The 22,574-nt window shown below is 52.4% G+C and overlaps 1 protein-coding gene across 1 annotated transcript in view; it reads left to right on the top strand.

Annotated features, from left to right (window-relative positions):
- The window catches only part of STK32B (serine/threonine kinase 32B), a 275,458-nt gene that overhangs the window by 183,775 nt on the left and 69,109 nt on the right, over positions 1 to 22,574 (top strand). Inside the window, exon 4 of the mRNA XM_008685823.2 lies at positions 19,016 to 19,053. Coding sequence (XP_008684045.2) covers positions 19,016 to 19,053 — 38 coding nt within the window. The remainder of the gene's footprint in view (positions 1 to 19,015; positions 19,054 to 22,574) is intronic.

The raw sequence follows: 22,574 nt of genomic DNA on the forward strand, positions 1-22,574 counted from the left end.
CCTGTTGCCATGGTGGTCTTCACAGCACTCCATGGGGACAGGACTTGTCACCTCCACTTTGCAGGTGAGGAAGGCTAGTGTCAGAAAGGTCCAGTCACAGTTAGGTGAGGTCAAACAGTGAGCAAGCCTTGCCAGCTGGGTTCAAGGGAGGGATCTCTGACTTCATGGTCCCCTTAGCTCCAAACCACCGCCCTTGTCCTGCAGAAAAGGTCTGTATTCCTTAGGAAGATATGGAGCCATTCTTCCTCTCCCTTTCCCCCTTCTAGCTCCTTCTCTCTCTCCTTCATTCCTCCCATCAGCCATCTGACACAGAGCAACCCATGCCCAGTTCTGGCTGAACCCAGGAGCCAGGGACCCTCCTTGCCTTAGGAAGGTCAACACTTAGAGAGATTTGCTCCTTTTCTCCTCCCTGAGGGCACACAGATCCCTGGGAACTGTCACCAATGTGGCCACTCGTCAGCCTCAGCTTGATGATGAGGCTGCAGGAAGTGGAGGCCACATAGGATATGAGTCCCCTTCTCAAGTTGTTGGGCAGAGTTTGCGGACCCCCCTCCACCCACCACCCTCATCTCCCACCCCCCCACCTCCCACTTCTCCCTCCACCCTCTACCTCCCACCTCTCCATTTCCCACTCCTTCACCCCCACTTCCTCCATCTCCTTCCTCCACTTCCCACTTCACCCTCATCCTGCGCCCTCTATCCTACCCCTCAGCGTCTGTTCCCTTCTCTCCGTGCTCACTCACTCTCCTTGGCTCACTGAAATCCCTCCCAGCCCCCCCCCCCCACCTGCCTTGCCTTCTTCCTTTCCCCCCTTCTGTTCCACACACTACCCAGCGGGGTCCTTTTTCAAATACTAAACAGATCAGTCCTGACCTTGTTAGAAATTCTTCAGTGCCTTCTCCTCAGGTCGCAATAAAGAGCCCAAGCTCTAGCAGCCCTGTGCCTCATAACCCGCTGCTGCTGCCTTCTGATTTAGCCCGGTGTCCCCCCAGCCCATCCCTCTTCAGCCCCCCACACCACGTGCCTCCATCCTCCACAATGCCCACTGTTCATGGGGTTCCAGGCACCTTCCAGTCTGCCCAGAGGCCCCCCCTTGCTCTCAGCCACAGGAAGTCTCCGAGTCGTCCACCCTCCAAAGGGGCCCGGAGCCCCCCACGCACACTCATAGCCCCTTTGCATCCCTCCAGCTGTCTGCCCCTGCATGTTGATGGTACAGATTGGGCTGCCCTGCCTGCCCAGCCATGCTTGATTCTAGCAAGTTGCTGGACTGCTGTATGATGTGGTGTGTCCAGAAGTACTTTCAAATTTAAAAATATCTGACCCTGATGCCTAAAATTTCACCATTAAAATTCATATATTTTTATTGAAGCCAACAGTTCTCAAATTTAAAACAGCATCCAAAGGGGTGAAACATTGAGAGCGTACCTTTGTGGCATTCCGCTTCTCAGATTGCATTCTGGGCTGACAGAAAACTTAGAGAAGTGGTTCCCAACCTCAGATCCACGAACCCCCTTTCCCGTGTGTCCTGGCACACCTCCGACCGTGTGCCTCCTTGCGATTTTTCTTTGTCGATTTCTTTGTCTTTCACTTAATGGATTTATATTTTAAAAGACTTTCAGTATCTTAAATAGCCAATATTACGAGCTTTTAATATAAGGTAACTGGAAAGAAAAATCAACGAAAACGAAATAGAATTATGAAATTCAGGTTGGATCGGGAGCCCATCACGAGTCTGAGCTGAGTCCTTTTCTCTCTGCATTAAAAGGGTGGGAGAATTAGCAAGTGCGAGAGATACTGAAGGCGTGGGGGGCCAGGTTGAGTCTTGCTTCTTGACATGATCAGGAAAATCTAAGAGCTGAAATGTCTGTCGGGGTCCTGTCCATGTAGCTGTCAAAGTAATCAGGCCGGCCGCTGGCGATGGCACACGCTTTGTGAAACAGTGGCTGCGTGGAAACGGAACACAGGCAAGGAGGAAACTGGTGAGGAGGGAAGTAGACCCAGAGGTCACCGTGGTGCTTCTCAAACTTGAGGATGCATATCCACACCCACAGAGCAGACCCCCGTCCAGGTCCCCCGAGGCCCGGACTTCCTGTGTCTGGGTTGGGGCCCCAGAGGGGCCATGTGTCGTCAGCATGCCTGCAGCTGGTCAGTGGAGGCTTCTTTGAGAAACACTGGTCCAGCAGGTGGGGCTGTGACTGGGAGTGTTTGTGGAGCCCCATCCCAAAGCCCCGGGCTTCATTTCTGTCTCTGGCTCTCCCTGGCATGGGCCCTCAACACCTTAATGCCCTTCCCCAAGTAGAAGATCCTTCGCCTGCAAAAGTGTGACAGTTCTGCCCCACCGTGGGGAGATCTGGGCGAGGACAGGCGACAGGCTCTGTGCAGCCAGGTGAAACCACTGGGCAGCTCTGGGCTATGCTGATAGACCTCAAAGAGTTTGAGGGGTCAAGGTCAAGGTCAGTAAGAAGGGAGCACCAAGAGGAAGAAACCTCTGGATTTAGCCCTGAACCAGCTCCCTGCTCCCCATCTTTGCTGGTCATTGATAACCATGAGGCTAACAGTAACCAGTTATTGGGGTGCCATCAGTGGATATTCTGATGTTCCTTATGAGGTATTGGTAGGGCTGGATTCAAACCAGCCTATGCATTTGCGTCTCTGCTAGCCCTGGCTGCCCCCCCCCCCCGCCATTCCCCATCTTCCCAGACCTTTCACCAGGGCCCCCTTGAATGCCACTACTCAGTCCACACTTCTCTCTGACATCCTCATCCTTATCCGGACACATGCCCCCTTCCTGACTTTGGGGAACCTGGTTTTTCCTGGACCCTTATTCTTCTCACTGTCCAGAATAGGCAGCTCGTACCTCCCTTTTTGCACCCCAAGCTCCAGAGAGCTCTCTGCTCTTCACATAATCCCATGAGAGGAGTTATGGGCTGAACTGTGTTCTGTTATGTGGAAGCTCTAACCCCCAACACCTTGGAATGTGATTATATTTGGAGATCAGACCTTCAAAGAGATAATTAAGGTAAAATGGGATCTTTAGACTGGGCTTTAATCCAATCTGACAGGTGTCCTTATGAGAACAGGGCATTTAAACACAGACGTACATGGGGGGACAACTCTGTGAGGACACAGCAAGAAAATGGCCACTTCTGTGTGAAGGAGGGAGGCCTCAAGGGAAACCGATCTGCAGATACCTTGATCTTGGACACGTTGATCTTGGACTTCTAGCCTCCATGACCATGAGGACAGACGTTTCTGTTGCTAAGCCCCTCAGTCTGTGATGTTATGTTGTGCAGCCCGAGCTGACTGATTCAGAAAGCTATGGTCCCTCTGGTGCATTCCTGGAGCCTCAGACAAGCACAACGCCTAGATCCCAGCCCCACCTAAGTCCAGCTGCCCAAGGTCACTTCCTCCAAAGAGGCAGGACACATGAGGAAACTTGCTGATCATCTTGGAGATGAGTCCGATGCTGGGAACCACTCAGCGCACGTTCCAGGGCCTGATGGCATTAGCACCACTGGGAATACAGCTGGAGCCACCATCGTCCCAGCTGCGTGTCACAAAACTGCTCACCGTGAGACTGCCTGAGTCATAGGCCCACATTCCTGTGCCCAGGGCATCTACCAAGCCCATTCCTTGTTTTTTAAAGGCAATTTGGATATGTTTATTATTCTGGTGAAGCCACCCCGGACCAGACATTCCTCTAGCTGGCCATGAGCTATTTCATTGTCTCTTCCCTCAGCAAACAAAACAGAAAATGGAGTGAGGGGCTGCGTCGGAGCCAGCCTGACCCTGTGGCCATGTACCACCCGCCTCCGTGTCTAATCCAGACCGTCCTGGCCCTTAACAAACCTCTCCAGTGCTACCCAAGAAAACACAGAGGGCCTAACTTCTGCACTGAAATTATACTATGAAGTAGAAGGATGTTGCTCTGAAGACATATGGGGATTGTACTGGTGCTTTGTCTTATTGTATGAACAGATATCGTAGAGAAAGTCTCGTGTCCAAGGTGAGGGCAACTTAGGCAAGAATCCTGTCCCAGCCACTCACTACCTTGAGGCAGCAGCTTCTCGCCAAGCCTCATTGTCAGTGGGAAGCAGAAAGCACAATTCCCATCTCGTCATGGGACCAGCATTGACTAAGAACCTATGATGTGCAGGTGTCTTTACCCAGGGACGGCTGAGCCACACAGGGCACCACACTCAGTAGTGCTGGTGCTTAGTGTAACACTCTGCTATAGCCATCTTGAAATTTTTTTTTTTTTTAAAGATTTTATTTATTTATTCGACAGAGAGAGAGACAGCCAGCGAGAGAGGGAACACAAGCAGGGGGAGTGGGAGAGGAAGAAGCAGGCTCATAGCGGAAGAGCCTGATGTGGGGCTCGATCCCAGAACTCCGGGATCACGCCCTGAGCCGAAGGCAGACGCTTAACTGCTGTGCCACCCAGGCGCCCCATCTTGAAATTCTTGCTAAGATTTGAGCAAGGGGCCTTGCATGTTGATTTTGCACTGGACCCCACCACTCATGTAGCTAGTCCTGCTTTTACTCCAATCATGTAATCCCTATCACATCTTGCAAGGTGGAACTTAGCATCTTCATGGTAAAGAACTTGAGACTTGGAGAAGTTCAGAAGCCTGCTTAGAAGTCCAGCAGCATGTTGGCAGTATCACCATCACCATCATTATCTCTGGTGGCCTGCTCATGGTCCACAGCCCATCATCATCACTGTCATCGTCATCATCGTCGTCATCATCATCATCATCACCGTCATCGTCGTCATCATCGTCATCATCATCATTGTCATCGTCGTCATCATCATCATCATCACCATCATCACCATCACCATCATCACCATCATCGTCATCACCGTCATCACCATCACCATCACAGTCATCACTATCATCTCTGATAGCCCGGCCCTCCCCTACTTCTCTGTCCCGTTGCCCAGGACACATTTTGAACTGCAGTGACACAATGCAAATGACCGTGTTTATCACCTGTTTTCATTTCTCATTTCTCCCTACTGGCATGTAATCTCCATGAGACTAAAAACTTACCTGAGTTTTGTCCATTCTCTTCCAAGCAGAGAGCAGCACGTGGCACACAGTCAGCTCTGAACACGTTGTGCAGTAAGTGCGAAGAGTCAGTGATTTCTCAAGACTCTATCGCCAGGAACTGTGTTGTCATTTTAGGTCCGTTATCTTAATCTTTACAACCATCCCTCAAGGGAGGACAAATGTCCCCCTCTGACGGATGAGGAAGCTAAGACTTACAGAGGTTAAGTCCCCAAGTCACACTGCTCATTAGTGGCGGAGCCAGACTTTGACCCCACATCTCTCTGGTGCTATTGGAGGGAGAGATGCCCATGGTATCCTGGACCAATGGGGTCACAGCGAGCAACAGCCTTGTCCCCTGTACCGTGAGCTCAGTAGCAATCCCCACACACCCTGGGGTTTCAGACTAAATGAGAGGAGTGTGTGGCAGCATCTTGTGGTGTAGCAGGTAAAAGGTGGACAGTACGTGTTAGATGCTGCCCACCCTTGACTCCTGCACCCTTCCCACCATCCTATACAGGACACTCACCTGTCCTGCCCAGAGGTGTAGATTGCAGGAAACGGCGTGTGGATTATTGGTAATACAATTCTTTTTCTGAAAGTTGCTCTGGCCCTCCCTGCCACCACCTTGTGCCTCCCCCGTGTCCTTGGGACCTTGTTAATGTGGTCACCGGCACAGGTTCTAGGAGCAGGTGCCTAGGTTTGAATCAGGGGGCTAATGGGTGAATGGAAGGTTGGATGGATAGAGAGAGAGAGGGAGAGAGAGATGTATGTATGTATTTTAAGGACTTGATTCACACAATTGTAGAAGTATAATTCAATATCAACAGGATGGGACCCCGTGAAGAGTTATAATTCAAGTCTGAAAACTGTCTGTCGTGGATTTTTTTTTCCCCTGGGGGAAGTCAGACTTTGTTCTATTCAGGCCTTTAAGTGGTTGGATGGTTTTCTTATTTCTAAATTAAGCATTTAAAATCTTTTGATATATTGATATGTCAATATATCAAATGTATATTGATAGCCCTCACCTTGGTGCCCAGCTTGGGCTAATTCTTTTGTATACATTGTGGCCTTTTTAATCCTCACAATCCCAAGAGGGACGTGATGATTGTCCCACTCTGCAAAAGAGGACACTGAGGCTCAGAGAGGTTAAGAGCCCCAGAGCCAGTTTGTTTCAGGTCAACGTAAGGTCCCTTCCAGTGGTGGCAGACGAGGACTCTGTGACTTTACACGTTTTGGCAGCATGCCCCCTTGGACAAAATACAGAGAGAGTGGGCCCTAAAAATAGCAACTCTTAAAATATTAATTCCCTGTAATGCTCCATGTATATGCTGCTTTCTAACCAGGGCTCCCACAGCCCTAGTAGAATCAGGGAAGGGAAATCCCTCCTTCTTTGTTTCCACCCTGGGCCCTGCCCTCCCCCGTGGGTGGGTGGGTGTCAGTGGTGTTTGCTTGTTTCCTTTGCCAGTGGATCAGCACCTGTCTGGCTGGTTGCTTTCGAGCCCCTGGAAATCAGCCCACTGTCACTCCTATATCCACGCCCCGAGCCCAGGCCACCCTCCCCAGCCCCCTCCCCATCAATCAAACTGAACATGCCTGCCATGAGGGAGCCCGCAGGGCTCAGCAGCTATAACGCCAGCCTGCTAACTGATTCCCAAAGGAATCAGAGCCCACGGCTGGTGCCTGTATTTTAATGAAGCTACGCCTACACGCCAGGGGTTTTAAGACTGAGAGTTCCCAAAAAATCCTCCCCTGAACACAGCCTCCCCTGGTGAGCCAACTCCGATATCTGGGCTGCTCTGTAGCAGAGCAGGGCTTTCAAACCCCAGGAGGCATCAGAATCCCACTGGGGCTTGTCCCCAGAAATGCGGGTTCCCAGGCCTCACCCACAGAAGCTGAGGCTGTGACTGGTCGGGGGTGGGGAGGGGCTACTGCATACAGTGGACTTGGCCGTGGCTTCAGGGCGGGAGGCATTGGGGGTTTGAAGAGAGACCATATAACATGGTTCCCGGAGAGCGAAGAGCGAGAGGGACCAGGAGGGGAGGATGTCGTCCGGGGACAGGGGGCGACACGAAGAGGATTCAAAGCCAAACTCGGGTCCTGGTTGCACGTTTCTGCGGGAGTGCACCATCGGAAAGCAGGATGTAACCAGAGTCTGGGTTTGGCCTAATGCATCAGGGTCAGGAGCTGCGGGTCAGGGGCAGGGGTGGTGCTGGAGATGAGGACAGTGGGCTTTGGGCGGTGAGAGCTGGGGACACCGAGCCTGGCAGGCGGACAGCGAGGAGGCAGTGGGCCCACTGGGTTGTAGATATGGCGGGTGGAAAAGCTGTAGGAGGCGGGAAGAGAGGACAGGGGTGCTCGGCTGGAAGGTGGCCCCTGGCGGCTTGAGAGTACAGTGCCTGAGGGGTCTGGGGATGATAAGGCCTGGGGTGTGACTGTGGGGTGAGTGGTGGGGGCAGAGTGAGCACCGAGATCGTTGCGAGACAGGTCAGGGACTGGAGAGGCTGGGTACCCAGCCACGTGGCTGTCGTATCACCAAGAGTCACACCTGAGGTGCGCTGCAGGGAGGCAGGGAACCCGGACTGAGTCCTGTGACCTTCCCAGGTGTCTGTAGGGGCCTAAAGCAGGGAAGGGAGGAGACAGTGTAGTCTGATGGCCCCATCTTCGAAGACGGTGGAGTTGAGGTGGAAGCTGGGACGGGGCAATGCGGAGCAAGGGGACACCTGCCCTCTTTTGGCCTAGAGCTCTGAGGGGTGTTGGGAAAGTGCCCGCTAGAGACGATTGGGGTGGGGGCAGTGTCCTCTGCGGATAGCCCATGCGGTTACAGCAAGAGGTGAAGGAAATGCTCAGAGTAGGAGCTGAACTGTGGGTTCCAGAGGGGATGGTGGAGGGGCTGGGAGCAGGACAGGTGAGGGAATGGGTGGGGGCTGGGGATGTGTTTCCTGTGGGGATGGCACTCCGGTGGATGACGCACGGCTGGGATCCTGTGCCCAACATAGAAGGAAGAGAGGGCAGGTAGATCAGTCTGCGAGGTCCCAAGGCAGGATGCTGTGATGAGCTGCCAGTGTTGGGAGTGCAAGGACAGCGTTTTTCCAGGGCTTCTGGGGCTCCCTCTCCACTCCTACAATGGGCTGATTCCATCAGGGCGGGGGGACTTTTCCAGAGGCCAGCCACGTTCTGGGCACGTTACCAAACATTATTAGGTTCAAGATTCCTCAGCTGGAAAGTGGAAATAATGACCCTGATCCCACGGCTGTTGTGGAGACAACAGTGAGGTGCTGTCGTCCTCAAGGATCCCCAGGTCTTTTCGTCACACTTAAAGTAAAGAAGCTTCTGGTCCCCAGCCCTCCCGCGCCTGAATGCTCTGTTGTGTGTATTCTCCAGGGAGCCCCTCCCAACCGTCTCTCTCAAACAATACCCTCCCCGCCTCCGTGATTTTCCCCCAGTGCGTAGTGTGCGTCTCTGTCTCTACCTGTGTACCTCCTTCCCGCTAGAATGTAAGCCTTGTTTTATCAACTCTGGATACCTGTTCTGTTCGCTGCCATATCCACAGCACCTGGACCATTGCTGGCAGAGGGAGGTGTCAATAAATGTGCCTTGAATGCCCAAGAGATCTCACATCGGTGTGAGCCCAGAGCCCTGGCTACTGCATGGTGATGAACCAGTCTGGAGGGACGAGTTAATAGGAAGAGCAGTGGATGCAGGAAAAGCAAGTTCTTGGAGGCACAGAGAGCACCAGCCATGGAGATAGATCAACCCTGACCTGAGCCCAGTTGAAAGACACATATGTGTGATTTAGAGCAAGTAGTTGAACCTCTCAGTTATTCATAATTAACACAATTATTTCCTAGGTCTGTTTGAGCTCTAAAATACCTTTATCTTTGTCAGTGACTCGGATAAAATCCACACTATTAAGTTTATGACAGTTGGGGAAGCAAAGTTCGAATCCCAGGCCTGGTGCCCCTTTATAGGAGCACCCAAGGAAGTTACTTGCTCTTCTGAATGTTAGTGTCTTCGTCTGGAAGACAACGGGGCCATTCCTGATGGTGGCCCAGCCTCCCCTTGCCCCCGTGCTGTGCATTCCAGTAGCAACCCTATGGAGGTATGATTAGATCCTGATTCAGACATGAACTCTCTCCAGCATTTGCCTCAGAAAGGAATTCTGGGATTACAAACGCAGGGCCCATCGTCTGAACATCGTAACAAGAGAGGAAAGAATCGGATGCCATGGGGGGACGAGGGGGCTCCTGAAGTTTCACAGCACCGCTCAGGCCCAGCCACTCAGAACCCGGCAGGTTGACTCAATCCGGGAGGAGAATACAAAACCAAATCATCGTGACAATTTGCAAGTTTCCAGAAGTGAGTGAAATAAAATGAGAGCAAGGCTGTGGTTCCTGGAGAAAGCTGAGTCCTGGAGGATTGGGAAAACTGAGACCCAGCAGTAGGAGAGATTTAAACCATTGTTCGTGTGTGAAGGGCTCAAAGTTTTATCCAGCATCCCAGGATGTCTGGGCAAACATCCTGTCCTTCCACACACTTTCCGTGTTCTCCATACGCCGTGCAATAGCTCTTGTCTTGAGTTTGCAGTCTGGCGAAGCAGGCTGACTCCCAGACACACCATGGCAATTCAGGTTTCTAGGAGCAACTAGAAGTGATATCACTGAGCCGGGTGGGTCTCCGAGGGCTTCACAGACCCTTCCTGACCTGACTGGGCAGGTGACCCCCTCACTGCATCTCAGACAGCGTGCTGGGTATGTCGTCAGGCTCACCTGTCCGCGAATGAATTAATTGAACCCAGTGCATCCTTGAACATGTTTGTGAATCTGAAAGCTTCAAAATCTCCGTGAGATATACTTGGGGATAATTAACTGAATGCGATTGCCTTAGTAACCAAGTTTACACCCGGCCCCGTGGAGACGCAAGCTCTTGAACTGGATTAATCAATGTCAACCATGCTGATGTTTGTTCTTTGCAGGATTAAAGGAAAACGAACAATCCCCAAGCGTGGCTTGACCGGATGCTCTTTCTCTCTCAGATAATAGAGAGGAAAATGACTGGAGGCGCAGGATGGGGTCTTAGCTAGACGAAAGGCAGAATCCTTACTAGGCTGAGCATACATTTGCAGAATGCTTTCGTGCCTTTAAACCAAGACGTGGGTCTCTAACTGGCATGTCCTGGCTCTACCATAGATTGACTCTGTGGCCTCACTGCACTCAGCCTCATTTTTACTGACCAATGACAGGGATGGTAATATTGCCTACCTAGATGGGTTTCGGGGGGGGGGGTTGCTGCTATTGCAGAATACCACGGACTGAGTGGCTTAAAAAAGATAAATTTACTTTCTCACAATCGTGGAGGCTGGAAATCTGAGATCAAAGTTTCAGAAGGGCTGGTTCTTCTGAGGCCTCTCTCCACGGCGAGTGGATGGTCGTCTTCTCCCTGTGTCCTCATAGGGTCGTTCCTCTGTGCCTGTCTGCGTCTTAATCTCTTCTTCTTATAAAGATACCAGTTAAATTGGATGAGGGCCTGCCCTGATGGCCTCGTTTTACCTTGATTACTTCTTTGCAGACGCCATCTCCAAATACTGTCACAGTCTGAGGTCCTGGGGGTTCGGACTCCAAAGCATGAATTTGCAGGGGGACATGATGCAGACTGGATCACAGCCCCCCAACAATGCCACATCCTAATCCCCCAAACCCTGTGAATGTGATACTTTTATACAGCAAAAGGGACTTGCATGTGTGATTAAGCGAAGGATCATGGGATGGGAAAACTCTCCCGGATCGTCTAGGTGGGTCCAGTATGACCACAGGTGTCCTTATAAGAAAGAGGCAGAAGGGTCAGAGTCAGGAGGTTGAGGGGAGGGGAGGAACGGCCACCAGTCGAGGAACGCGGGTGCCTCTAGAAGCCAAAAGGCAGGGAAACAACTTCCCCCTAGAGCTTCCAGAAGGGACACACCTTATTGACACTTGATTCCAGCCTCTGAAGACTCATTTTCTCCTGCTCCTCTGCCATCTTGGAACCTTTTTCTTTCAAGTCCTCATTTTGGACTTTTGGCCTCCAGAACTATACAAGAAAAAAACCTGTTTTGTTTTAGGTCACTAGGTTCGCAGTGACTTGTCACAGCAGCCCCAGGAAGCGAGCGCAGGTTTACGAGAACAAATGAAGCAGCCCATGCTGAGTGCCTGGAAACCTCAGGGTGAGGGACAGAGTCATGCCGGGCTGTGCGGCAGGCTGTGACACAGGGACGCAGGGAGGGGCCGTGTGCCAAGGAGACGCTACATCCCGCAAACGGGGTGGCCTAAGACAATATGAATTTATTCTCCTCCAGTTCAGAAGTCCGAAACCAAGATGTTGACATGCTTGTTTCTTCTCAGGGCTCTGAGGGAGAACCCATCCCTGTACCTCCCTCCCGGCACCTGGCCCTTCCGGGCGACCTTGGCTTGTGGCTGCCCCACGCCGAGCTTCTCTGTCTTCACACAGCCTTCTCTGTCTGCCTCTGTGTCTTTTCCTCTCCTTAGAAGGACACCAGTTTGTGGGGTTTAGGGCGGACCTAAACCAGTACAACTTCGTCTTCATCACCTCTGCAAAGACACTATTTCCAAATGACATCCGTTCTTAGGTGCTGGGTAGACCCGAATTTGGGGGACACTGAGCCACGACAGTATTCCAGTTTTGCAGTTGAACCGTGTCCTAAAACCCGCGGCTTTGGGGGCAGGTGGTAGTGGGGAGGGCATGCCACTGAGAGCCAAGGCCGGGGGGAAGCCACGGTGGTCTGCTCTGCTGAGCTGTCTAAACACGCGTCCGTGAACAGCCCTGGGCCTGTGAGCCCCGCGCCCCGCTCTGCATTGCATCCTTACGACTTTTCTAGGGGAGAGTGTCTCCTCTTCCCCTGCTGTTGTGCAAGTGCGAGGGGGTCCCTGGCTGTGTAATGCCCCAGCTGATGGATTTACAAGCTGACAACCACAGCTCAGCATTCACTTTTTATTTTTGAGATTATGCTAGAACCGGCCAGCGGTGCTGTGGGTACCAGAGGGCCATTAAGGGGATTTATGTAAGAAGAGACAGAGATTTACGCTTTGTAAAGCCATTCGGGTCATATTAAAAAAGAAATACGACCTGTGAGTGGGTGTTGTAATAAAGAAGTGTATCCTGAAATACGAATGGTGCCATCGTATCTATCGAATTGGGTATTTATTGGGCTGTGCTTCCCCGTCGTGACCGCCTACTTTAGATTCCCGGACCTCGTGCATTTTTTCCTGGAGATTTTTTTTTTCTCCCAGGCAGAGAGAACATGGATCTAGAGACCGGGTCCCATGCGAATTGGGTCTTGTCTGCCAACATGTGAACTCTGACCCCTGTAATTGTTCTTTGTTCATCGGTAAGACGGGAGCAGTGTCAGCACTGAGGTGAGGTAGGAAGCGCTGCGTCGGCACCTGACGCGGAGCAGCCGCAGTCCGTGCGAAATCCATGCAAGCTTCGAGAACCTGCCCCCGGCTCGCAATGAGCACTCAGTACAGGTTATCTGTTAGTATGACCGGTACTGCTGTTAACACTCGTGCGTCGTGTTGGAAGCTGGGGTTTGTCCATGGTCCCCGCCTTCCACAGGAAGCAGGAGAGAGAGGAGAGAAAGAAGTAAGATTTGAGTAGCAACCATGTGCACTTTCATCGTTGTTTCCCAGTTTCTAGAACAGTCCATGCCAGTATGGTGAGATCCAAAATAGGAGAACCATGGTCAGTAGCTTCCTGCCCCATGTCGTCTTGCTGGTGGATGGGTGCAAGGCCCCACCAAGCTGGCTCAGACGGAGGTCAGCAGCCACGGTGACTCCCACCAATCCCCGCAGAGCCCCACAAATGCCTCCACACCCTCCTCCTGGGCCCGTCGTGTTAGCCCAGCCTCCCACTGACGCGTCTGCGTCTCCCTCTGTTAGCAATGAGCATGGCTTCCATGCGCCTGGCCCTGTGCTGCTCACTCCCCGAAGTCCTCACCGACGTCAAGCGGAGTCCCTGGCATTCAGCCAGACCAGAAGGAAAACCCAAGAATTCCCTCTGAGGTCTGACCACCTAAAGTTGGCTTCTCTATCAAATAATGTGCCTCACAAGTGGCCTCAGCTCGCCTCTAGAAACATCTCCCTGACCACAGCCTCTGCCGACCACTCCGGCAAGCCTGTCTTCCCTCTGCCCAGAGCCGCTCCTTGGTAAACAGTGGGGAGCCACAGAAGGTTCTGGATCAGACGACTGGCTCATTGAATTTGTGTATTAAAACACACTAGGGGACTTGGGTGGCTCAGTCTGTTAAGCATCTGCCTTCTGCTTGGGTCATGATCTCAGGGTCCTGGGATCGAGCCCTGTGACCCACTCCAAGCTGAGCGGGGAGCCTGCTTCTCCCTCTCCCTCTGCCCCTCCCCCCACTCGTGAGCTCTCTCTCTCTCTCTCTCTCTCAAATTTAAAAAAAATTAAAACACAAAAAGTTAAGTTCCTGTAACAGGATGTACACGAGGCGCTTTAACAACGTGCAGAGTAAACATGACTGACGCCACCCAATCCTCTCCCTAACCACGTGCAGTGCGCGTCCTCCAACTAGGAGTGAGGAACCCGAGCCCCCCCGGGGGGCGTGCCAGGGTCCCAGGGCCAGCAAGAGGCGAGCTCAGGATGTGTCTTTTCCCACCTCCACCTGCTACCTCCGTGCATGCCTGCTGCGCGTTTCTCCCTCCGGTGGTAAAATAGCCACAGCTTTCCTTTCACAAATGGGGCTCTTCTGCAGTTTTTGTCTTTATTGCTGCGAACGATTGCTGACGGAGGATACTCCGAGGCCCTGCAAAGGGACACACAGAGAACTGTCTTCATCGCCCTCCTTGCAGTGGGGATCAGAGCCACTTCTGTGCTGTTTTTTAAAAAAGCCCAGCTGACATTTTATGCTTTGTTTTATTCGGGGGCTGGAGAATAATTCAAGAGCAAGAACCGGGTTTTATAGCCTCGCCTGCATACTTTCCATCAAAGTGCCAGTTTGCCCAGCTCTGAAATGATGGGCCTGTCCTCAGAAAACATCGTCACAGCCTTCCATCCACACAGAGCTCCTAATGCGCCTTCCGAACGCACGAGCCCATTTGGAATGGGATGACGCGTTAGCGCTGAGATACCATCGATGAGAAAAATAGAGCTGGAGGGAACGGCCCTGAAACCCACGACCCCGCGGCTCTGATAAGATGCTCAGCCCGTAAAATGCTATTCTTACTAAATCTCAACTGACTCAGGCTCTCTGGCTCCTCTGTGCGGCTTTGCCGGAGTCTGCCTGGTGAGTCTCCTATGAAAGAGATTTTTTTTTTTTTTTAAGATTTATTTATTAGGAGAGAGAGAGCGCTCGTGTGCTTGCACGAGGTGGGGAGAGGCAGAAGGAGAGAGAAAGAGAGAAGCAGGCTCCCTGCTGAGTGCAGAGCCCAGTGCAATCTCAGGACCCCAAGGTCATGACCCGAGCCGAAATCAAGAGTCGGACCTTCACCGACTGAGCCACCCAGGTACCCCAAAGGAGACCTCATTCACTTTCCCAAAAGTACTTTCCCCAGGTGCTCCCCAGCTCCATGTAAACAGCAGTGCCCGTGACCCATCATTTCCGCACTCCTTCAGCATGGGGGCCGGGCTGGGCTGGCTGTCAGCAGCACCTCGTTGTCTTTTCCCTGCAAGAGTCAGAGCAGGGCTGTTTCCATTTTCCAGATGAGGGACGAGGCTCAAATTGCCTGCTATCCTACGGCTAGCACATCCCGTTTCTACTGCTGTGTAACAAACAGCCACTGGTACGGCAGCTTACACCAGCTCTCGCTGACTCTCGCAGCTTCCGTGGCTCGGGATCTGGGCCCAGCTTCACTGGCTCCTCTGCTCAGGGTGCCCCAAAGCTGTGGTCCAGGTGCCCAGGGGCTGCACTGATTTCTGGACCTCTCCCGAGCTCCCATGCTTGTGGGCAGAATGCCGTCCCTGTGGCAGCAGGCCCGAGCTGCCTGTGTTCTCGCTGGCTCTCGGCTGCTAGAGACACCTGCGGCTCCCGCCCTGTGGCCCGCTCACCCATGACAGTGCCCATTCTCAAAGCCAGCAAGGGAGGAGCCCTCAGTCCAGCCTGCAGAGAGGAAGTCTGATATGATGTCATCTCAGGGGGGAGGGGGTGACACCTGTCACCTTTGTCACATTCCCTTGGCTGGAAGCACATCACAGGTCAAATGACCTGTCCACAACTGACTCTCGCCATCCAGGTGTCACCCCGATGTCAGGTCTTCGGAAAGTCCTTCTCTGACCTCCTACCAAAAGTAGGACCTCTTTTGGTTTTTCTTCTAGACCCTGAAAGCACTCGTCCCAACTTGAGATGTGTCATTTTATTCCATGTGCTCCCTGGCCTGTCTCTCCTCCTGGAGCCCAAGCTCCATTCAGCTGTGTCTGTCTTGTTCCCTGTTGTGTCCCCAGTGACCACAGCGGGGACACCTCATAAATGCTGGGGAACCATTTGTTCGCCTCTGTGCTAAGAGCCGACACAGAGGGAGCACGTGCACACATCAGATTTAACCCACACCGCGAAGGAAGCTGGAGCAGGGGCACCCTGGGAGCAGCGGAGGGCAGGTCTGGGAGCCCCGGCAGCCTGCTCCTGGGCAGGACTCACCAGGACAGACAGCCTCTGTCCTTGGAGCCGCGGTATCTAGTTTACCAAGCTGCTCGCAGCTGTGCCCTGTGGTCCTCATGATATGAGAGATGGCGAACGGGGCTTTTCAGATGTGACTGCAGGCCCCATGAGCAGTGGGCCTGTCCAAGGTCGCACTGTGGTTTCAGGGGGGACCCTGGCTGCCACGTGAGGTTGGCCAGCCTCCTGCATCAGCTCCCCTTCTGCGTGGCCGACTGTGTTCGCTTCTTGTGCCTGTGGCAGCAAATCACAAAATCTGTGGTGTAAAATGATACAGATTCATTCTCTCACCCTTCTGGCCGGAGGACTGAAATTAAGGTGTCAGCTGGGCCATGCTGCTCTGAAAGCTCTGGGAAGAACCCTTTCCTGTTTTTTCCAGCTCCGGGTGCCTCCTGGCACTCCCGGTTTCTAGCTCTCCAAACGCTGCCTCTGTCTTCACCAGCTCTTCTGTCCTTCGTGTCTGTGTGTCCAGCACTCCCTCTCCTTTCCCTTATAAAGAAGGAAGCCATTGGATTGAGGACCCACCCTAAACCCAAGATGCTTTCGTCTGGAGATCCTTAACTGATTCCATCTGCAAGGCTCTGTTTCCAAGTAAAGTCACGTTCTCGAGTCCCAAGTAGACATGAATTCTTGGGGGGACACTTCCCCCCACTCCACCAGGTCACCTCTCCTTAGGTCTGCCCCCCACCTGGGATTGGCTCTGACACCCTGAGCCCTGCTGGGCCAGTGCTCCGGCCATTTGTTCTGCAGCGGCCCTTCCGCCTCCCCTTGACCTTGGGGCCACGCTCGCCCCTGCACTGCAGTGTCTGTACCCCTCCAGCCCATGGCACCAGCCCACGTGGCTCCCTCTCCCGTGGATTCGGAGCCTCGGGAGGGGAGGGACGGTGTCCCGAGCCTCTACAACCCCACCTCTCCGGTGTTTGCAAAATGTAGGTGGAAAGAAAAGGAAGAGGAGGAGGAGAGACGAGGGAGGGAAGAAGGGAGACGGGAGAGGGGACAGTGAGAGTGAAGAAAGGCAAGAGGAGGGTGAGGAGAGGGGAGGGGGCAAGCACAAAGCCCCAAGGGGCCCCTTTAACATCAGAGCAGGTGGTGGCTTCTGGCGGTGGTCCTTGCAAGCATTTGGGGTTCATGCTTCATAGGCCACAGCCACCTTCCTTCTCTCCACACCCCAAACAAGGTCATGCCAGGCCTTACAGGATTGCTCTAAAATAAAATAAGACAAAATCTGAGAGGGAGACAAACCGTGAGAGACTCTTAACTCTAGGAAATAGATGTGGAGGGGAGGTGGGAGGGGGATGGGGTAACCAGGTGTCAGGCATTAAGGAGGGCACGTGATGTAATGAGCACTGGGTGTGACATGCAACCAATAAATAACTAAACTCTACATCTGACACTAAAAATATACTATATGTTAATTAATTGAATGCAAATTTAATTTAAAAAAAAAAAAAACATTAGCTGCTGTGTCTGCATTCTCGACAAGTCCTTATTTCCCCCTTTTTTGAGAGCCCTCCCAGGAGGTGCCCTGCACGGGGACCAAGTGCTTGCTGGTCCGATACACAGACCTTTGACTCCGGGGTCTTCTGCCCTTCGTTTTAATTTTGTCAGCTCTCAGGCTCATCCCCCGTGGGAACTCCGGGATCATCTCTGTTCTCTGTGGGTGTTTGTGAGCTCAGCAGCTGCAGGGGCTCATCTTAATGCACGTCCATATTCATGGCTCCAAAAGTCCCCATGAAAATAAAAGTTTAAATATATAGGTTGAGTGTTTCTTTCATCCCGATAGCCATAGACATTGCATTGCATGATTGCAAATAACCATGGCGCGTTTTCAGGTAGAATTGCTATTTGATAAACTCAGGAGCAAATGCTTTTTATTTCGAAACAAACTGTCATTCGTCTCAGATTTGACATTTGTTATAAGTGAGTGAGTGGGGTTTGCCTTTCTCAAGTCTATGGTTTTAATACAGAGCTTTGGAAAATGTATGCATGTTAACGATAGTAAATCAGGGCTGAAGATGTCAATTGAGTGTCTCGAACGCTGTTTTTGTGTTTTCGGGTTTTTTTACATCCATTCTTCCGTCCTCCCTCACTCGTGTTTCCTGTATGTTGACAAAAGCTCTCCCTCCTCAGCCAAACTTCATCCAGGCTCTTCTGAGTTCTTCTGCAACTAGACCTCAACTTTTCGTCCCTGCATTATCCAGTCTTAGTGAGGACCGTGACATCGGTTTAGCAGGAAGCCCCTCCCTCCTCCGTATCTGGTCGGGTCCTCATCCCAACAGACATCAGCTGATGTCTGATGCCCCAGCCTGCCTTCAGCAAGAATCCTATGGGGTGGCTTTCTCCAGAAACCCCCTCCCTGGATGTCTCCAGTTATTAACTTTGCATCCACGACCCCCACCTGCTCCTGGGCTGTAAATTCCCACTTGTCCATGTCGTGTTCAGAATTGAGGCCAGTTTTCCCCCTACTGAAATCGTCCGGAGTACAATGTCTTCCTACACGTGGACTGCTGTCCCGCTCTGATTTTTCTCTGACGGTGTCTACTAGTGACAGGCATCGTGCTAGGCACGTGGAGCAGAGGGGAAGAAAGCAAACCCCTGCCTTGAATAAGCACAACTTGGAGCTGGAACCCATTCGTTCTAATGGCGATGTAGAGTGGAACTTTCCAGAAACTCCCCAGCCCCTGCCCTAAAAAAAAGATCAGCAAACTTTCTCCCTGAAGGACCAGATAATAAATATTTCAGGCTCTGTGGGCCACGTTAGTCTCTGTGGTAACATCCTTTTGTTTTTGCTTTTTGTGTGTGTCTTATTTTGTTTCCACAGCTCCTTAAAGATAGACAAGCCCTTCCTAGCTCACAGACACTGTGAACAAACTGGCTGAGGGCTGGGTGCGGCCGATCTGTGACCTGGACAAACTGCCAGCCCTCCCTGAACACCCCCCCCCCCCCCCCCCCCTGTCTGTAGAGCAGAGAGCGGAACCCTGGGGAGGTTTCCTTAGCAAGGTGGGAGGTCTCCGTTACACCAGGGGTGGGGGGAGCATCTCTACCTGCTGGCAGAAACCAGGTGCCCAATGAGCAGACTCACAAAGTCTCAAAACCAGAAATTGTTAAGAATATTCAGGAAGAGAGTATTCACACAGTCGAGGTGCCGTTCTGCAAAACAAGAAGGAAGCGCGAACACAGGCTCTCTGTTATCCTAATTACTTCCCTGTTCCCCGTCTGAGTCAGCATTTGTCCCCAAGCGTCACGTTTGTCGTGTGCTCATCGATAGGAACCACGTTGTCAGCCTATTTGTTTTCTCTTACAGAGACATCAAGCCAGACAACATCTTGCTGGATGAACACGGTAAGCCTGTCATGCATGCTCTAGGGGACTCTTTCAGCGGGAAGTTTGGGGCTCTGGGAGACCGGGGTCCCGGGGAGTTGCATTTGAGGGTTGACTAGAAGGCCTTTCTTGCTGTAATTTGGGCGGAGGCACATCTGTGTAATTTCTGGTCTGTGTCCAGCACAGTGAGTCAAGCCCAATGTGTTGGAAGGTTTCATGGCTAAAGGCGTAGCTGCTCGTGTCCCCGTGTGAGGATGATGGGGCAGAGGTGGGTATGAGAGGTTCACTCGCGTGGGGACCCGTGGCTTCAGAAAAGTCAGTTACCTCTCTGAGCCTCAGTGTCATGTTCTATGAAACATAAAATGGTGTCCACCTTCCAGATCATTATGGGGATCCAATGGCACCGTGTGTGCCTGGCCAGCCAGGAATCAGTAATCAATAATCCACAAAGCCTTCCCTCCTCCTGGCTTCTCAAGCCTTCGTGTGCACACAGGCCCTGATGCAGTAGGTCGGCGGTGGGGCCTAGACTCTGCATTGCCAACAGCTCCCAGGTGAGGCCCGTGCTGCTGGTCAGTGGACCACACCTGGAGAAGCAAGGCTCCATGCCCGACTTTGGTCTCACTGGAATCTCCTGGGGGACTTGGTAAGAATCCAAGGCCGTCCCCTGTCTTGGTTCGGCAAGCCAGGGCCTCTGTGTTTGGGCTCACTCCCAGGGACGTGATGCCCATCACAGTCAGGACCATAGGTCTAGGCCCGACAGCGCACAGCTCGGCTGATCTGAAGGCCCGGGGCAGCTTTGCAGCCGACTGTCACAGCAGCCTTGAACACTACATTCAGTGACGTTGCTTTGGGGGCCTGATCCCCAAGGGCTTTCAGGAGGATGGGATGGAGCGAGCAGCTGGAGAGTTTCCTGGGGGCGCTGCTGCATCGCGCAGGGATGAGTCTGGGGCCTCTTCTACACGCCTCCTCTGAGCCTCCCTCCCCGACCCCAGCAGGTGCAGGCTGTGGCTCCTGCTAGAAGCCCCTCTAGAACTCCGTATGTGTCCCCAGCGTGTCCTCAGCGGGGAATCCTACCTCATTATGTAGGCTCCTCAGTATGGGAGGTGGAGCGGGAGTGGTGGAATCTGGGCTCGAATCTCCTGCCAGAAGCTGACACCAGCCTGGGTGCTTTGGGGCAGCGGGATGAAATTGCTGTGCTCCGAAGTGGAGGGGCCTAGTTAGTATATACAAGTCAGGATCTCCAGATGCGCTGCTCAGCTGACCCCCCCAACTACCTGTGTGTCTCCAGGCCAGTCACTTCACCCCTCTGAGTTTGGGCCTTCGCAGCAGTAACAGAGAAGCAGTGGGGCCTTGCAGGCGTGGTGCAAGTGTAAGACGGGACAGCGAAGGTCAGCCGCCAGTTTGGCAGCAGGAGAGGCGGCAGTGAGAAGGGGCCCAGGCTGGGTTATGCAGGACAGATAGCAGGGCTGTCCCGGGAGTCACGGGTCTGGACTAAGGGTCCTGTCCCAACAACTGACAGAAGACCCTGCTTCTGATTCTCCCAGCCCCTGGCCCCGGGGCTCCTGAGGCCGCTGCCACAAGGACATAGACAGGCAGCCCCTTTCCACTTTCCTTCCAGAACTCTCCCCAGCTCTCTGAGCACCTGGTCCTCCGCCCCTCCCACATGGCTTTCACAGGGTCCCGACCCTGCCTCTGGCTTTGCAGAATCCCACACACTCCCCAGGGGCCTGTGGACCCACCCTCCTCGCTCTTCACTAAGCTCCTATTTCACCGTGCTGTCTCTTCTCAGTGTTGACACACAGCGCTGAAACACTGTTTCATACTAAAGAGTGTAGGACTCATTCACCATCCCCGACTTTAACATTCAATGAGTGCCTTTTCAGGCAGTGGAGAAGGGGAATCCAGGAGCAGGGAATTCTTCACAGAACACACAAGTCTTCTCCCCAAGAGCCCGTGGCCACGGTCCTCCTTTTCCTGATTTCTATCAGGAGCCACTCATCAGCTTTTTTCTTTCTTAGTCATTTTTGCCTTTTTTACCTTGGGCTCTATCGAGGTGTGATTGGCAAATAAAACTTGTATATACTAGGTTGCACAATGCGGTATTTTAAAGGCGCCCCCGGAATGATTTAATGTATCCATGCTGATTACCTCAATCACATTAATTAGCCACCCATCACCTCACATAGTTACCTTTAAGTTTTGTGGATGGTGAGAACACTTCAGATTTACCTTCTTAGCAAATTTCAAAAATATAATACGGTGTTACTAACTATAGTCTCCATGACGAACATTAGATCCCCTTAACCTTTTGTTAATTGCATTACAAAAAAGTACAAAACAGATGCTATGTGTTGCTATTGAAAGAGGTTTTTTTTTTTTTTTAAGATTTTATTTACTTATTTGGAAGAGAGAGAGTAAGAGAGAGAGAGATCACGAGCAGGGGGACAGATAGATGGAGAAGCAGACTCCCCGCTGAGCAGGGAGCCCAGTGTGGGACTCTATCCCAGGACCCTGCGATCATGACCTGAGCCAAAGGCAGATGCTTCCCCGACTGAGCCCCCCCAGGCGCCCCACTATTTAAAGAGTTTAATCATGTATCTCATTGACTGTTTTTTCTGAGAACAAGTTGGTTGGCTGTGTTTATAATGAAATATAAACGTAATTAAATGCATTAATATTTTAGTAATAACGTTCGAGTTCTGCTGTTACACAGAATCCCAGGCTTTCTTATAAGCTTTTCTTGTAGCTTTTCTCCAGCGTCTGCTGTGCTTTTGATCCTTCAGACAGGGTTTTGTCTTCTCGAACAGGCACTGTAATTCTGTTCTGAGATGGGGGGTATTCTTGGCCAGCAGCCAAAGCAGAGAGAGACCATACCTGGAGTAAAATGAAGTTAAAGGAAGAAAGAGCATCTTAGGGAAGCGTGGGGAGAGGGTTGAGTGTAGGTTAGGGCTGAGGGCGCACAGCTCAAGGATAGAAATTTAAAGCTGCAAAGGGAAGGGGAAGGGTTACCTCCTTTTCTATTGGAACAGTAAGGCTCCATGATGAATAACTGCATGACTTTAATGCACAAGCAGGGAGCATCTAGTAAGCTCACAGATCTGTGGGGTTAAGCTCTTGTCGGCAAGTCTGGCTCCTAAGACTGAGGTCAGGTGGGGTCAGCCCGGCAGCTCTGGGGTGTTGGCTGTGCTCACATCTGGGGGTTGCCTGCTTCTGGCTGGTTCACGCTGGCCTTGGCTGGATAGCTCAGCCTTGCTCCTCGTGGCTCAGCCTCCAGGAGGCCAGCCCCGCCCCGCATGGCCTCACAAGGCCACAGTAGCAACAGGACCATAGAAAGCCCAACCCATCAAGCCTGTGTCACATTTGCTTCCATCCCAGCACGAAAAGCAAGTCATGAGCCGACCTAGAGTGGGGATTGAGGGGACTGCACGGTACCCGGCTAGATGGCTGAGACAGAGCGGGGGGTGGGGTGGGGCGTGGGGGGTCCTGTGGCAGTTAATGCCACCATCTGGAAGAGGCAGGTGGAAAGGGAAGAGCTGCCTGCA

The sequence above is a fragment of the Ursus maritimus genome, unplaced genomic scaffold, assembly GCF_017311325.1.
Source record: "Ursus maritimus isolate PB19 unplaced genomic scaffold, ASM1731132v1 scaffold_8, whole genome shotgun sequence".
In the NCBI taxonomy this organism is placed as follows: Eukaryota; Metazoa; Chordata; class Mammalia; order Carnivora; family Ursidae; genus Ursus; species Ursus maritimus.